The sequence below is a fragment of the Crocuta crocuta genome, unplaced genomic scaffold (assembly GCF_008692635.1).
Source record: "Crocuta crocuta isolate KB4526 unplaced genomic scaffold, BGI_CrCroc_1.0 scaffold580, whole genome shotgun sequence".
Taxonomy (NCBI): domain Eukaryota; kingdom Metazoa; phylum Chordata; class Mammalia; order Carnivora; family Hyaenidae; genus Crocuta; species Crocuta crocuta.
This window is the reverse complement of record NW_027527940.1, coordinates 2,376,104-2,393,957: the sequence shown is the minus strand read 5'-3', so window position 1 is coordinate 2,393,957 and position 17,854 is coordinate 2,376,104. Positions and strand designations below refer to the sequence as shown.

At 39.0% G+C, this 17,854-nt stretch overlaps 1 protein-coding gene across 1 annotated transcript in view; it reads right to left on the bottom strand.

Moving 5' to 3' along the window:
- Positions 1-434: 434 nt before the first annotated feature.
- The window catches only part of LOC144221784 (serotransferrin-like), a 60,017-nt gene continuing 42,597 nt past the window's right edge, over positions 435-17,854 (bottom strand). Inside the window, 3 exon segments of the mRNA XM_077752311.1 lie at positions 435-2,344; positions 10,530-10,584; positions 11,732-11,868. Of these exon segments, the coding sequence (XP_077608437.1) occupies positions 2,131-2,344; positions 10,530-10,584; positions 11,732-11,868 (406 nt within the window). The 3' untranslated portion in view covers positions 435-2,130.

Below are 17,854 nucleotides of genomic sequence, written 5' to 3'. Positions count from 1 at the left end.
CTTCATCCAGTCAGAAGAACTGAACAGGGCTCGTGGCCCGAAGGACTTAAAAACCAAACCTACTGAAGGTGCATGTAACACTCCGGGGCAGATGACTTCTGAGGGTGTTCCTAGGAGCCCACGTACCTGGTAAAGCATCTATTAAGCATGCGGATTCCACAGACCACACCAGATCGGCCGCTGAGTTGAATGTTTAGGAGCTGGAGCCTCAGAAGGGCTAACCAGCACCACAGATAATTCGGATGCACACCAGCATCTGAGAATCCGTGTTTGAGGTATGACATTACTTTTTTGGGAAATCATCTTTCAGCCTTGAAGACAATTCAACTTTGCTCCCCTTGTCACTTTTTTGGTATATTGCCTCCTCCAATAAATTATAACAGTTTATTAACCAGAAAAAAAACCCAAAGTAAAACCAAGAGATTACATGCCTCTTAACAGCAGCATCAAGCCATCGGTTTTTATTCACACAAGCACCTGTGATTATGTAAACATGTCACATTTATCACAACCCTTTTTGATTTCTGGCTCATTACTCTTACCTATTTCCTTAAATCACTGCTGGCTAATAAGGACAAAAACTAAGAATCCAAAGGACAGAAAGAACACCAGCAGCACTGAAGCTTTAGGATAATAACTCTGCCACGGTTAAGGTCCAATGTCTTTCCCGTGTCAGCTTGCACTTATTCCATACACGAGCAGCGAGGTGTTGGAAACTGAGTTGAGGGCACAGGGGAGCTGTAGTCTCACGCAGAGCTAGAATCACCCAAAGGAAGATGTGATGGCGGCCAGAGGCTTGGGCTGCAGCACACATGGGGCCCACCCGCACTGGGGTGCTATCAGCTCCGTGCTTCTACGGACTCCCCCTGACCCCTCACAGCCAAGGTCGGTGCCCATGCTGCGTGCTTGCAGAGCACCCATGCCCCTGTCATGCTCTGACCACACTCTTCTGGGATTAACTTCTCACTTAACCCACAACCACTCTGATCTCATCTGAGGCTTTAGCTGAGCTTGTGCCTGAGGGTGTGAAGTAGGGACAGCACTTTGCTCCTGTGTACACTGCCGTCTGCAGGCCCTGGAGATGTGGAACCAGGCCTGCACCCTACCTCACACATGCTCCCGCTTATACTCACTATACCCTTCCATTTCATTGCTTTGAGCCATACAGGTTGTTTTTATTTGCCAATAAACACATAATAATTTATAAAAGCCACTAAAAAAGCCAACATTCAAGAAGACAACAAAGAACATCATTTTGAAGAGGCCAACTTTTAACCAGCAGTGAATATGCACTTTAAAAAACCGCAGAGAACTTTTGTCATTCACATGTGGTCCACAGCATTCTGTCTCTGAGTACAAAACGGGCTGGTCAAACAGAGCACAAACACATCCCAGGAGCCCTCAGCCATCCAGAAAACCACAACAGCTTCTCAATCTCCAGACTCCTCAATTAAGGGAAACCACCAGAACACAGAGACCCTTGGCAATGGGGATTTAGCATTTACAGTTCTGTCATCTGGGAAGGACTCCAAGGGCTCAGGGCATGTTTTTGAAACCTAAGTGCTGTAAGGCTGGAGTGTGGACCAGTCACAAGCTGATGAAGAACAGACCAGCTGTCAACACAGCCTTGCTGTTTTCTCCCTGTCTTCATATGTCAGGAGACCATCTTGTAAACTGCACCCGCACATCTGAGAATTCACAAAGGACCAGATGCTGTACTGCCCACAAACACCAAGGACAAATGGAAATCAAATGGTTCCATACACAGACAGGTTTGTTTTCAGCAAAAGGGACTAAAGCACAGAGCAGTGGATAAGAAATTTTCAGATGATAATCATATTCACATGATAATACCCTCTTGACCTTATGTCAAGCATATGTTAAAGGGACAACACCTTACTTAACAAAAGGAAGACACACAAGTAAATGAAATTAAAGCACCGAGGGAGAACTGAACTTAAAAATAAAAATTCCAAGTTATTTTTGACATTAATTTGTTTCCAGAACAAGAAAATGTTTCTTATTACATTCTGTACCCCTTCTTTATCAACTCCAGGCTACCACACCCTTGTCCAAAACTATCAGTCACACACATACGGATTCAACCGTCCTGCACTTTGGCTCTGCCCCTCAGGCGATCTTAGCGAGCCATTTCTCCAGGTCCCGGATGTCAGCAGAGCCAGCGTCCCCTCTTCCGCCCTTGGCACTGCACTCCAGGAACTCCACTTTGAGAGGCAACTGTGAGAACTCAAATTCTTTGCCTTTCTTTCCCAGCTGAACAGGGGCAGGGCTGGAGCTGTCCAGTGTGCTGGGGGCAGCAGAACGGGTGACTCGTAAAGTGTTGCTGTCACACAAAAGAAAAATGAGGAGTCAGGAAGAAGAGAGTAACTTATAGAGCGATTAAAGGCCTTTAGGAAACCACATTCTTTCCTAAAGATTTCGGCTCCTTTAAATACTTAACCATAAAACTGTCAATTATGCCACTAAGATTGCTGAATAACCCTTTGCATTCAAAGACTGTTCTCAGAGAGGAGAGATGTGGGTCCAGCCGACTTGGCTTGATGAAGAGCAGGTCAGTAACGTCCCCAGGCCCTACCAGTGCCCCCTGACCCTCTTCCACCAGAATCACCTGCATGATGCCATTTTCAGACGTCTATATATACAAATAAATCAAGAGTCAGATGCTCAAATGGCTGTGCCACCCAGACACTCTGAACACCTTTTTTAAAATACATACTGTAAGTGTTACAATAACTTAACTGAAAGTTAAGTGTGGGTAGATAGAGTATATTTATCACCAGTCAGTGTGGATACAGAGCTTAGAAATCCACGAATCCAATTTGGGCCCAATCACTATTCTCCAACCTCTTTACCCACTAAAACCTTCCCAATTTAAGTTGTCTTACTGCTGCCACCTGCTGGCCCCCAAAAAGAGTATAGCAATGCTCACTGTCTACTTCTCCCACTTTCTGCTATTCAGAAGCAGAGAAATCCATGCTCCCCAACGTGCTTTCTTACAAAATAAAGCATTTCTTGAAGCTATAAGACTGCATGAAAATTAGTGAAGAGTCTGCAGAAAAAACTAAGTAATACCTTGCTTAGAAACACACGTGAAAAAACTTTTTAAAAAAGAATACAAAGTTCAAGATATTACTTATCTCTTGACAGAAAGGGGGAAAAGCTTTTGGGGAGGAGCCCTTAGGGCCTTCTAAGCAAGGTGGTAGGCCATGGGTATCCATTTTAATATTCCTTAGATTCAATGTATGTGTCATACGTATCCCTTTATATGTAAGATACTTTACAATAAAAAAAACTTAGGGGCACCTGGGTGGCTCAGTTAGTTAAGTGTCCAACTCTTGGTTTCAGCTGAGTTCACAATCTCATGGTTTCATAGGTTTGAGCCCCACCCAGGGCCCTGGACTGAAAGCATGGAGGCTGCTTGGGATTCTCTCTTCCTCTTTCTCAGCCTCTTCCCTGATCATGCTGTCTCTGTCCCTCTCAAATAAATAAATAAGCTTAAAAAAAAAAATACATCTTAAAAAACTGAAAAAGGAAAAAAGGCCAACCATAGCATGTACTTGCCATAAAGCTACATGAAAATAGTTATAACCCTTGTTATTCAGAAGACTATGAAACCTTCCTAACTTTTAACATTTTGCTTCACTATGATACAGCATTTTCTTCTGTATTACTTTTCTATTGCTCTTTAGAGTGAAAAGCAAATGAATTAAGGAAAGCGTGTGTTTTGAACACAGGAGGACTTGGGAATATACTGCTAAATAGAAAAAAACCCAAAATGGATACACAAATATTATGATCACCTTTTCCCCCAATTCCCAACAACTGCAGAATTTCTAGAAAAACCAAACCATCTAACTGTTCCAATTTCCTTAGTCTAACAACAACCAATTTACAGTCTCAAGAGAGAGAACATCAAGAGTAAGGAAAGAGATGAAAAATGTGCAATTTCAGAAGGGACACAAACCACCAACAGTGATGTTTACAAGATGGCAGAATAGCTGTTTTCAGCACAAGCCGTCTTCTGACAGAACCATTATTTTGAATAACTACCTATGCATGAGAGATAAGGGATCCAGGTCAAAGATCACAGAACCTGGGTATGTTATATAGAAATAAGAAACGATGCCCTGAAGAGAGTAGGAAGGACAGTTTCATGTTACCCACATTACTTCTCCTGCAACATGGAGAGATATGCTTCACATGTGGGAAGGACAGTGAGGTGAGCACTCACTATTCCAGAAAACCCAGCATCGGCAGGCCCCCATGGCCCCAGCCCACTCCTGTGGACCCAAGCCCCAGGATCACAATGGGCCAGCCCTGGCCCAGCACAAGGCCTGGCAGAGCAGACCCAGGCACTGACCAGACAGGAGAGATTCAGGTGCCAGGGTGCCTGAGGGGACCCTGGTGCCAGGCCTGCTTCCATGGAGCCAGTCAGTAAGCGCACCAACCCATGGACCTAGGCGCTAGGCCAGCCTGCCCAAGGACTCCAGCAGCAAGCCCATCAAAGGAACAAAATGAAGCACCAATAACTGACCTTAAAGAAATGGAGATCTACGAACTACCTGACCAAGAATTCAAAATAATCCTTTGAAAGTTGATTGAGCTATAAAAGAAAAAGACAACCCAATAAAATGAGAAAAACAATATATGAATAAAAATGAGAAGTTCAGGGCACATGGCTGGCTCAGTTGATAGAGCATGTGACTCTTGACCGTAGGGTAGGGAGTTTAAGCCCCACATTAAGCATGGAAACTACTTTTAAAAAAAATTCAACAGAAAGAAACCATAAAACTTTTTTAGGATATTCTGGAGCTAAATAACACCGTGACTGAGGTGAAAAATTCTGAGATCATTAACAGGAGACTTACTGAAGCAGATGAAAGAATCAGAGTGCTTAAAGGCAGGCAATTTAAAGTTACTCAATGAGAAGAACGAAAAGAAAAAAGACAAAAAGAGTAAAGAGAGCCTATACAGGGGCACCTGGGTGGCTCAGTCAGTTAAGCATCTGACTTTGGCTCAGGTCATGATCTCACGGTTCATGAGTTTGAGCCCCAGGATGAGCTCTGTGCTGGAGCTTGCTTTGGATTCTGTGTCTCCCTTGCTCTCTTGCCTCTCCCCTGCTCGCACTCTGGCTCTCTCACAAAAATAAACATTAAAAAAGAGAGAGCCTATATAACTTATAAGACATTAAAGGAACCAAGTACGTGCATTATGGTAGTCCCAAAAGGAGCAGAGAAAGACAAAGAAACAGAAAGTTTATTCAAAGATAATAATAAAGAAAAACCCTAGTCTAGAAAGGGAAATGCACATCCAGATCCATTAAGCCCAAAGAACTCCAAACAGATTAAACATTAAGAGAAAGTTTTTCGCTCTCCTTCACATGTGATAGACAGCTTTGCTGGGTACAATATTCTTGGTGGCAGTTTTTTTTTTTTTTCTTTCAGCACTTTGAATATATGATTCCAAATGGCCTACAAAGCATATGGTAAGACTAAGAAATTTAGTCTTGTGGGTTTCCCTTGTTTGTGACAATTGGCTTTTCTCTTGCTTTCAAAATTCTCTTTGACTTCTGTCAATTTGAATATAGCAGATGCACAAAATAAAGAGAAAGCATAGCACCACAAATAGATCATTAAATTACAAAGACAGAGAAGAAAGGGACAAAGGAATTATAAAACAACAGAGTAAATCCTTACCTATCAGTTAAACGTAAATGGCTTAAATTCTTTAATCAAAACAGAGTGGATGAATGGATTAAAAAAACAAGATTGAACGATATTCTGTCTCCAGATTATAGAGATTTAAGGTTCTACATGAAGTGACAAAAAAGATATTCCATGCAAATGGTAACCAAAAGAGCAGAGCTGGCTAGACTTATTTAAAGAAAACAGACTTTAAGTCAAAAACTGTCACAAGAGACAAAGTCACTGTATAATAAAAAAGGGATCAGTTCATCAAAAGGACATAATAATTGTAACCATGTAGGCACCTAACATCAGAGAATCTAAATACATAAAGCAGATTAACAGAACTAAAGACAGAAATGCATAGCAATACAATGATAGCAGGGGACTTCAATACATTTCCAATAATGAACAGATCATCCAGACAGAAAATCAATAAGAAAACAGCGTATTTGAATAAGACTACACCAAATATAACTAACAAACACAGAACATTCCATCCAACAACTGCAGAATGCATTCTTTTTAAGTGTACACAGAACAGTCTCCAGGATAGATAGTATGTTAGGCCACAAAACAAGTCAACAAATTTAAGAAGACTGAAATCACATCAAGTACCTTTCTGAGCACAATGGTATGAACCTAAAAACCAAGAATAGAAGGAAAATTTGAAAATTCATAAATATGTGGGGAGTAAATAACATATTTTTAAATAACTAATAGGTCAAAGCAAATAAAAGGCAAATAAAAAAATACTGGAACAAATAAAAATGGAAATTCAACACACCAAAACTTACAGGATGCAGCAAAGGCAGTTCTAAGAGGGAAGTTTGTAGCAATAAACATCTACCCTAAGAAAAAAGGAAAATCTCAAAAAAACAACCTAACTTGATAACGTCTAAAAACTAGAAAAAGAACAAACTAATCCCAAAGTTAGCAGAAGGAAGGAAAAAAATAAAATCAGAGCATAGATAAATGAAATACAGTCTAGAAAACAATAGAAACTATCAATGAAAAGAGAGTCGGTTTTTCGAAAGAAAAAACTGACAAACTCTTAGCAAGGAGGAAAAAGAAGACTAAAATTAATAAAATCAGAAATGAAAGGGCTACCTTATACTATAGAAATACAAAGGATAAGGCACTACTATCAACAAATTAGACAACCTAGAAGAAATAAACTCTTAGAAACACACAACATATCAAAACTGAATCATGAAAAAATAGAAAATCTGAACAGACCAATAATGAGTAAGGAGACTGATTGCATCAGTAATTAAAAGCCATAAGGAAAAGCCCAGAACTGGACAGTATCACTGGTGAATTCTACCAAACTTTTCTTCTAAAGAAAAAAAAAAATTTTGTTTTTGAGACACAGAACCCAAGTGAGGAAGGAATGGAAAGAGAAAGAATTCCACAAGGTACAGAGGGAGAGGGAGAGACAGTGCAGAGCCCGGAGTGGGGCTTGAACTCAAAAACTGAGATCATGACCTGAGCCAAAGTTGGATGCTAAAACGGCCGAGTCACCCAAGTGCCCCCTACCAAACATTTAAAGAAGAAATCAACACCAGTTCTTCTCAAACTTCCTAATTAAAGAGGAGGTAACACTTCCAAACTCATTTTACAAGGCCAGCATTACCCTGGTATCAAAGCAAAACAAGGCCACTACAAGAAGACCATAGCCAACATCCCTAATGAACATAGATGCAAATTTCTCAACAGAATACTGGAAAACCAAATTCAACAGTACATACATTAAATGGATTGTACACTATGATCAAATGGGATTTACTCATGAAAAGCTCAACATATCTATAAAGGTGATACATGTTAACGGGATGAAGGATAAAATCATATAATCATCTCAAAAGATACAGAAAAATCATTTGACAAAAGTCAACATCCTTTCATGATCAAAACTCAACAAAATAGGCACAGAAGGAATGTAGCTCAAAATAATAAGGGCCATATATGACAGAAAATATCATACTCAATGGTGAAAAGCTCAAAGCTTTTCCTCTAAGATCAGGGAAAGCCAAGGATGCTTTTAATCTTTGGCTTTTCCTGACTCTCACCGCTTCTATTCAGCGTAGCACTGGAAGTCCTAGAGAGAGCAATTAGGCAAAGAAAGAAATAAAAAGCATGCAAATCAGAAAAGAAGTAAAATTATCCCTGTTCACAGATGACTTAATCTTATAAAGTCTTAATCTTACAAATCCCTAAAGAAACCATCAAAAAAGCAGAGCTACTAAACAAATTCAGTAAAGTTGTAGGATACAAAACTGATATACAAAAATCAGTTATATTTCTATGCACTAACAAACTATCAGAGAAATTAAGAATTAACAATCCTATTTACAATGTATCAAAATAAAATACTTAGGCACAAATGTAATGAAGTAGGTGAAAGATCTATACACTAAAAACTATAAGCCATTCATGAAAGAAATTGAAGACATGAATAAAGGAAAAGATGTTCCTTGTTCCTGAATTGGAATAATTAAATACTGTTAAAATGTTCATACTACGCAAAGCCATCTATAGATTCAATGCAATCCCTATCAACATTCCAATGGAAATTTTCACAGAAATAGAAGAAACAAAGGATGAATGGATAAAGAAAATGTGGAATATAGATAGTGTGGAATATTCTCTAGCCCTGAAAAATGAGGAAATCCTACTATTTACCACAACATGGATGAACCTAGAAGACATTATGCTAAGTGAAATAACAGACACAGACACAGTAAGACAAATATTGTACGATCACATTTATACATGGAATCTAAAACAAACACAAACACAGGGCGCCTGGGTGGCTCAGTCGGTTAAGCATCGGCTCAGGTCATGATCTCACAGTTTGTGAGTTCAAGCCCTACGTCGGGCTCTGTGCTGACAGCTCAGAGCCTGGAGCCTGCTCCAGATTCTGTCTCCCTCTCTCTCTGCCCCTCCGCTGCTCACTCTGTGTGTGTCTCTCTCTCAAAAATAAATGAACATTAAAAAAAAATTTTTTTAAATAAATAAAATAAAACAAACACAAACAAGCTAAGGAGAATGGTGGTTACCAGGGGTGGAGGGAGTGAGAAATGGGGAGCTAACAGTCAAAGGCTCTAAAGTTTCAGTTACACAAATAAGGATGTGCTAGAGATCTACTATACAGCATAGTATCTACGATACTGTTAACGATATTGCCTTGTACACTTAAAATCTGCCACTAGGGTATCATAAGTATTCTCAAGTAGAACCTCTCTCACACACACAAATAATTAAGGGAGCAGGAGGAAACTTTCGGAAGTAATGGATATTTTAATGGCCTCAATGGTGGTGATGGTGTCAAAAGTGGATATTTATCCCCAAATCCACAGGGCTGTATATATTAAATATGCACAGCTTTCTAAGTATCATTTACGCCTCCATTAAGGGGTTTAAAAATCTCTTTATATTCAACTTGAAGGCATGATGTCTTTGATAAATCTGATTGAAGAGTCAACTTCACTCGTTATATATTAAAACATTTAAAGCATATGGAATTAAATATATCATTTTCAATTAAAAGGAAAAAAAGGAAGAAACCATAGAAAATGGCACACTAGACCTGGTAAAATTTTTCTGTAAAGAACCATAAATTAAATGTTTTGGGCTAGTGGGTGACATTTAGTCTCTGTCACATATTTTTCTACTTTTCTTATTTTTTTGCCTGTCCTTTAAAAATGTAAAACTAAAAAAAATAATAAAATACATACATACACACATAAATGTATAAGTATTGCTTGTTTGCACACCCTGAGCAGGAATGTGTTAACCATAAACTCCTGAGTAGAGAGGATCGTATTTTCCCCTATAGCCACATCCTAAATGCAGGGTCTGCCAAATACGAGATGAACTACAGGTTCTTGTTAAGTGAATAAATGAATAATAAGTAAATCCTAGGGAGAAAAAAAATGTGTTCAAAGTTGAAATTATGCAATTTTTTCTCATCAGGTTCTTTTCTTTAATAAACAAAAAAAGTCCTGAGGTGGCTGGGTGACTCGGTTGGTTGGGTGTCGGTTGGGTGTCCAACTCTTAATCTCAGCTCAGGTCATGATCTCACGAACCATGGGATCAAGCCCTGCATTGGGCTCTGCACTGACGGCGCAGAGCCTGCATGGGATTCTCTCTCTGCCCCTCCAGAGCTCTCTCTCTCTCAAAATAAATAAAGAAACATTTGAAAGAAAAAAAAAATCCTTACACAACAGCAGTAAGAAAACATAACTTGCTTCATTGTAAGGCTGATATTATCTCCTGGGTAAGCAAGCTGTTAGCCAGCTCTTACAAACTGGCAGAGTACAGACATGCTAGATTCCTTAAAATTCAAAAGGTTATAGCTCAATTTATCAATGTTTAAACATTAAAATTAAGCTAAATAGTAGTGCCATGTAGCTTGAAAACAATGAAATAAGCTAGAAAATATACTATCATAGATTTTCAAATTCTTCCAAAGTGTTCCTTTCTTATTCTGACAACAAAAATTTCCATGGCTTTCAAAATCTGTAGTTTCTAAAACCTTTCAGATCTACTATAAATGGAACTAGAAACAATGGGAAAATAAATTGAGCTTACAGTCTCAGAAAACCTGAGATCTTCTATCCATGAATTTTTAAAGTATCCATGAACATCCCATTGATGCTTTTTAAAATTCCATTAATTCTTTTGTCAATTATTTAACAAATATATTTCACACTATTCATCAGACTATGACAATCATACACAAGCAGAGCCTTTAGCAGTATATTTGTATCTCCTAGGTGTTAAGATATACATTAACCACTATGATTTATTCATACTTACAGTTCTTTCTCAAGCTGCTGTTGAATTAACTTTGCAGATTTTGCCATTGTAATGTCTGTATAGAAATAAAGACACTGTTATAGTTTAGACCAGAAAGGTCTTTTCCCAAAAACTTGCACATATGGAAAATTCCTATTTAAACCAGTAAGTTTCTCCCCCCCATTAAAAAAACAAAAAACAAAAAACAGTTTTTTACCATTAGTAGCTCCACGATCAAAGTAAGCTTTGTATTTGCGTGCATGGGTTTTCCTGTAATAATGCTTATAAATGTATTAAGTTTGTGACCCTAAAATTGACTAGAAACTAGAAAGTTTTTTCCTACATCTTACAGATCTTTTAAATAAACATATATATAGAAGTCTGGCCAGTGTTACATAAAGAAAACCTATCAGCTTTTTGATTGTAACAAGAGCCTTCACTCTAACAGAAATACCCTACCTATCATATAAAAGTGAACTAAACTAAGCACATTTCCAGCTGATACTAAGATGGTATGTTAGTCAACTGCACTTTGGTAAGAGATAAACCCTGGTTTGGTGCACAGCAGAAGCCAAATAAATATTACTGTCTCTCCTAATATTGAAGAGAAAAAATAGAGGTCAGATAATGATCCTAAGACCGATTCCTGATTAGGCATTGATAGGGTTATTACTATCTAATTACTTCTGAGAAATGCAATGGGCTCTTCATAGAATCAGAATTTTAATTTGAAAGAAGACCATAAAATCAACTAGTTTATCTTATTTTAGAGGTAATAAAACTGAAGCCTAGTTTTACTGGGTGTGATGAAAAGTTTTTAATGGCTATGAGGTTAAAGAAAAACAACTTCTGCAAACTCCTCTTGATGAAATGTGCTGGAAGGTAAACTTGTTTGAAAGGAGAGACTCCCCCTTGGCCATCCACAACTGTGTGTGAGATGACATACTGTCAATCTGACAAAATAACTTGGTAAATAAAGTAAAATGATTTATAATTTAAAAATATGCAAAACACCGTATCAAAGAAAAACTGATCATAGTCCCTCCTTTGTATGGTAAAACTAATGAAAATGCAGGTGTATAAACAATTCTGAGATTTAAAATTCTTCATAGTTCATTACAATCGGCTCTTTCTCAATAATAACAATCATAGGGAACTGTATTAACACTTAGTAGCAATCCCAGAAAAAACTCAATTCTGATTGCGGGAAAACATGACGGCACCTTGCTTATTGCAGGCAATTAAGAACGATGGTGTGTTCTTCAGACTCATACTGTCAATGAGGACTTGATAGAGAAACTCTGCCACATCTTTCACCTCTCGCTGGAAGGCGGCACTATCTACAACAAACACAACAGCCCTGGAGAGGAAGAAAGAAAAAGCAGCATGTGAGCATGTAACAGTGCAGCAGTATACTGAAAAGTTCTATCCTTAATCTCATCTAGCTCAATCCTAATGAATAACACACAGCAGACTCACGTGCAGATGTGCACACATGTAATCACATCACACAAATTCTTAACAAAGGATTGCTGAGGAGACATCAAGAGTGTGCATTTTTGGTAACTGTGTACTTCTGGTGACTGTACAGCTTGAAATACTATTTTTCATAGAGTTTTATAAAAATGCAAAAAAAACAAAAAACAAAAAACAAACGACTACCAAGTATTATTATGTATCAATGACGGATCTAAAAAGGTCAGTGCCTGGATGGGTGCCTGGGTGGCTCAGTCAGCTAAGCATCAGACTCTTGATCTTGGCTCCGGTCACGATCTCACAACTTGTGAGATCAAGCCCCGTGATGGTTTACACACTGACAGCGTGAAGCCTGCTTAGGATTCTCTCTCTGATCTCCGCTGTGTGCTCTCTCAATCCATATATTAATATAATTATTAATTATAATGTCATATATAATTATATATATATATAAGAAACATTTATAGCTGAGCTGAATTTTAGCCAGACACAAAATTGAGACACAATCTGGAAAGTAGTGTGTGTGCAGAGCACAAAGGAGTGGAACAGTATGGCCTAGAGAACTCAAGGTAGGAAAGGGGGAGGGAGAAAACCAGGGAAAGACATTGAGCTACAGAGTTTATGCTTTTCTGTTACAAAGAATATTGGTGCTTAATGAAGACAGATATATCTAAGAGGGTGATCCAACTACAAGCACAGTGACCAGGCAGGACCCAACCTAAGGCAGCAACAGTGAGGATCCTCATGTGCTAGAAATAAAGATGTATCAAAGCTTAAGTGAAACAGTCCAGGAAAAATAGCAGATAACAGACTGTAGGGATCAGTGTTTGAATACTTGGGTATAGCTGGAAACGAGCAATGGCAAACATGCAGTTGGAGAGCTGGAACTGAACACCTTGTACAAAGCCTAGAACTTAAAAGCAGTATAGTGGAGGCTGGTGTGGGAAAATAATCCAGGAGGAATTGAAAGATCAGGCCTCCTGTGCTGCACGGATAGCATGGGTATGAATTTACATTCTTTCATGGTGAAGATTATCAAGCAGAAAAGGGGAGATCCCTGAGGGAGAAGCCAAGATGGTGGAACAGGATAGAAGGTTTTTTCTTGCGGGTCTTGTCCCTGAAATGCAGCCAGATCAACACTAAACCATCTTGCACACCTTGAAAACTCATTTGAGGATTAACACAACAGTGTGCACAACCTGAACCACAGAACATGTCAGGTACAGCACGGAGAGGTGAACTGGGGGAGAGAGAAGCTGCAGAGGGCAGGGAGCTGTTTTTGCTTGTGGAGAGAGGATAGAGACAGGAAGAGACTAGGGGAAAGCACCCTGCACCCCTGCAAAAGCGGATGGAGAGAAAAGAGTATGCAAGGGACTTAATAAAAAAGGAAGAAAGGAGAAAGGAGAGGGCTTAAATTCCATTAAGACTCTATGAACAGGAAGAATGCAGAGTTGGAAATGCCACAGCTCCATACCTGGTAGTCCTCTTGGTGGGAAGGGTGAATCCCCAGGAGCAGGGAGTGAGGTCCAAGGGATTCTCAGGCCACACAGGTATAAGTGGCTCCCATAATGGGTGGACATGTGGCCTCCCCACAGGCAAAGGTCCCAGCAGACCCCAGAGAACAACCAACCACATTTGCTGGTGTTGGAACAAGGATGTAAAGGAGGAAGCCTGGTGCCAGAGGTGTGTTGTGATCTATCATAATCCTTGAAACTCTGCTGCTACATGACTGTGTGAACTTTTTCTGGGGGAGGCTGGCACCCAGTCACAGTCTCTGGTCATTGGCAGCAGCATGGTCTGGTAAACATTCCCGGGGGTGGGCAGGCACCTGGCCACTGCTCCATAAGACCCTCCCCCAGAGGGTCAGAACCGTCAAAGTTGCAGTCCCTCGGAAGCGAGGGGTTGGGAAACACAGTCCTATCCTAGATAAAACTCTGGAGGGAGGTGCCGCCTGACAGCTTGGTCATGGACAGCATAAAGGCAGAAGCCAGAAACACAGGAGGGGTGCTTGACTGCCCATGGGGAAGAGCACAGAGCTCTGATACTAGAGACTGGGTAGCTGGGTGACGCCATTTTCACCCCTCCTGTGCATGCGCATACACGCTTACACATGCCACAGCAATCCACCCCAGTAACCTAAGCCAACACCTAGTGGAGAACGGAGCCATTACACTAAGCCCTGCCCAACTGGGCCAACTGCCCTCTCTTGAGGACCACTGCATGTCTTTATCTGCTTAGTTTACAGACTATAACGTGCTTCACAGCTTGACTTCTAGGGGAAACCAATATAATTTCAAGCATATTTCAGTGTGTTCACTGTACCACCTATTCAATTTTTTTTTCTTATTCTTGAATACAGAAAAAAATTATTTTTATTTTCCATTTTTATTAAAAAGATTTTTAATTTTTTTCTATTTTACCTTTTACTTTTTTGTAACTTTTTAAAATTCTATTTTACTTCCATCATTTCATCATTTATTCTATTTTATTGTGTCCATTTTTTCAAAATTTCAAATGTTTTCTATTTTTTTGTCTGTTTTTTGCTTCTTTTCTTATCTTGCCTTTTTTCTCTAATTTGCCAAGCTCCTTTAAACAACCAGACCAAAACAGACCTAGGATCTAGCATCCTTTGGTATTTCTGTGTTGTTTTTAATTTTTTACTCTTTCAAATGTTATTAATACATTTTCTTCATTCAAAATGACAAAAGGAATTCACCCCAAAAGGAAGAAATAACAGCCAGGGATTTAATCAACACAGATAAGAGCAAGAGGTCTGAACCAGAAAATAGAATCACGATAATAAGAATACTAGCTGGGGTTGAAAAAGATTAGAATCCCTTTCTGTGGAGATAAAAGAAGTAAAAGCTAGTCAGGATGAAATAAAAAATGCTATAACTGCGCTGCAATCTCAAATGGATGCCATGGTGGTAAAGAAGGATGAAGGAGAGAAGTGAATCAGCAATACAGAGGACAACTTATGGAGAACAATGAAGCAGAAAAAAGGAGGAAGACTAAGGCAAAAGAGCATGATTTAAGAATTAGACAACTCAGTGACTTATTAAAAAGGAATTACATCAGAATCATAGGGGTCTCAGAAGATGGAGAGAGAAAAAGGAGTAGGTTTATGTGAGCAAATCATAGCAGTAAACTTTCCTAACCTAGGGAAAGACACAGACATCAAAATCCAGGAAGCACAGAGGACTCCCATTAAACTCAACAAAAACAAACCATCAACAAGGCATATCAGAATCAAATTCACAAAATACTCAGGCAAGGAAAGAATCATGAAAGCAGCAACGGGAAAAAAGTCCTTAATCTACAAAGGAAGACAGATCAGGTTCGCAGCAGACATATACACAGAAACATGGCAGGCCAGAAAGGAGTGCCTGAATATATTCAACGGACTGAATTAGAAAAATATGCAGCCAAGAATTCTTTATCCATCAAAGCTGTCATTCAAAAGAGAAGGAGAGGGGCCCCTGGGTGGCTCAGTCAGTTAAGCATCTGACTTCGGCTCAGGTCATGATCTCACGGTTTGTGGGTTCGAGTCCCGCATCGGGCTCTGTGCTGACTGCCAGCTCATAGCCTGGAGCCTATTTCGGATTCGGTGTCTCACTCTTTCTCTGACCCTCCCTGCTCACATTGTCTCTCTCTCTCAGAAATAAATAAAAACATTTAAAAAAAAATTCAAAATAGAAGGAGAGATACAAGTTTCCCAGACAAACAAAAATGAAAGGAGTTCATGACCACTAAAGCAGCCCTGCAAGAAATTTTAAGGGAACTCTCTAAAGGGAGAAAAGATGGGGTGGGGGGGAAGACCAAAAGCAACAAAGACTAGAAATGACCAGAAAACACCCCAGAAACTCCAACTCTACAGGCAACAAAATGGCAATGAATTCATATCTTTCAGTACTCACTCTAAATGTCAATGGTCTAAATGTTCCAAACACACAGGGTAACAAAATGGATAAGAAAACAAGATCCATCTATATGCTGTTTGCAAGAGACCCATTTTAGACTTAAAGACACCTTCAGATTGAAAGTAAGGGGATGGACAACCATCTATCATGCTAATGGTACCAAAAGAAAGGCAGAGTAGCCATACTTATATCAGACAATCTAGACTTTAAAATAAAGACTGTAACAAGAGATGAAGAAGGGCATTATATCATAATTAAGGGGTCTATTCACCAAGAAGACCTAACAATTGTAAACATTTATGTTCCAAACATGAGGGCACCCAAATATATAAATCAATTATCACAAACATAAAGAAACTCATTGATAATAATACCGTAATAGTAGGGGACTTCTACACCCCACTTATAGCAATGGATAGATCATCTACACAGAAAATCAACAAGGAAACAATAGCTTTGAATGACACACTGAACCAGATGGACTTAACAGATATATTCAGAACAGTTCATCCTAAAGCAGGGAATATATATTTTTCTCCAGTGCACATGGAATGTTCTCCAGAATAGATCATACTGGGACACAAATCATCCCTCAACAAGTACAAAAAGATTGAGATCATACTGTGTATATTTTCAGACCACAACATTATGAAACTTGAAATCAACCACAAGAAAAAATGTGGAAAGGTAACAAATACTTGGAGACTAAAGGACATCCTACTAAAGAATGAATGGGCTAACCAAGAAGTTAAAGAGGAAATTAAAAAGTACATGGAAGCCAATGAAAATGATAACACCGCAGCCCAAAACCTCTGGGACACAGCAAAGGCGGTCATAAGACGGACAGACGTATATAGCAATCCAGGCCTTTCTAAAGGAAGAAAGTCTCAGATACACAACCTAAACTTACACTTCAAAGAGCTGTAAAAAGAACAGCAAATAAAACTCCAAGCCAGCAGAAGACAGGAAATAATAAAGATTAGAGCGGAAATCAATGCTATCAAAACCCAAAAATAAAATAGAACAGATCAATGAAACCAGAAGCTGGTTCTTTGAAAGAATTAACAAAACTGATAAACCCCTAGCCAGCCTGATGAAAAAGAAAAAGGAAAGGACCCAAATAAATAAAATCAAGACTGAAAGAGGAAAGATCACAACCAACACAGCAGAAATACAAATAATAATAAGAGAATACTGTGAGCAATTATATGCCAATAAAATGGGCATTCTGGAAGAAATGGACAAATTCCTAGAAAAATATAAACTACCAAAATTGAAACAGAAAGTAATAGAAAATTTGAACAGACCCATAACCAGTAAAGAAATAGAATTAGTAGTCCAAAATCTCCCAAAAAACAAGAGTCCAGGACCAGATGGTTTCCAGGGGAATTCTACCAAATATTTAAACAAGTGTTAACAACTATTCTCTTGATGCCGTTCCAAAAAAAAAAAAAAGAAAGAAAGAAAGAAAAGAAATAGAAGGAAAACTTCCAACCTCTTTCCCTGAAGCCAGATTACTTTGATTCCAAAACCAGACAAAGACCCCACTAAAAAGGAGAACTCCAGACCAATTTCCCTAATGAACATGGATGCAAAAATGGTCGACAAAATACTAGCCAACTGGATCCAACAATACATGAAAATAATTATTCACCATGACCCCAAGTGGGATTTATACCTGGGCTTCAGGGCTGGTTCAATATCTGCAAAACAATCAATGTGATACAGCACATCAATAAAACAAAGGACAAGAACCACATGATTCTCTCAATAGATGCAGAGAAAGCATTTGACAAAATACAGCATCCTTTCTTGATAAACACCCTCAAGAAAGTAGGGACAGAAGGATCATACCTCGAGATCATAAAAGCCATATATGAAAGACCCACCACTAATATCATCCTCAATGGGGAAAAATTGAGAGCTTTCCCTCTAAGGTCAGGGACAAGA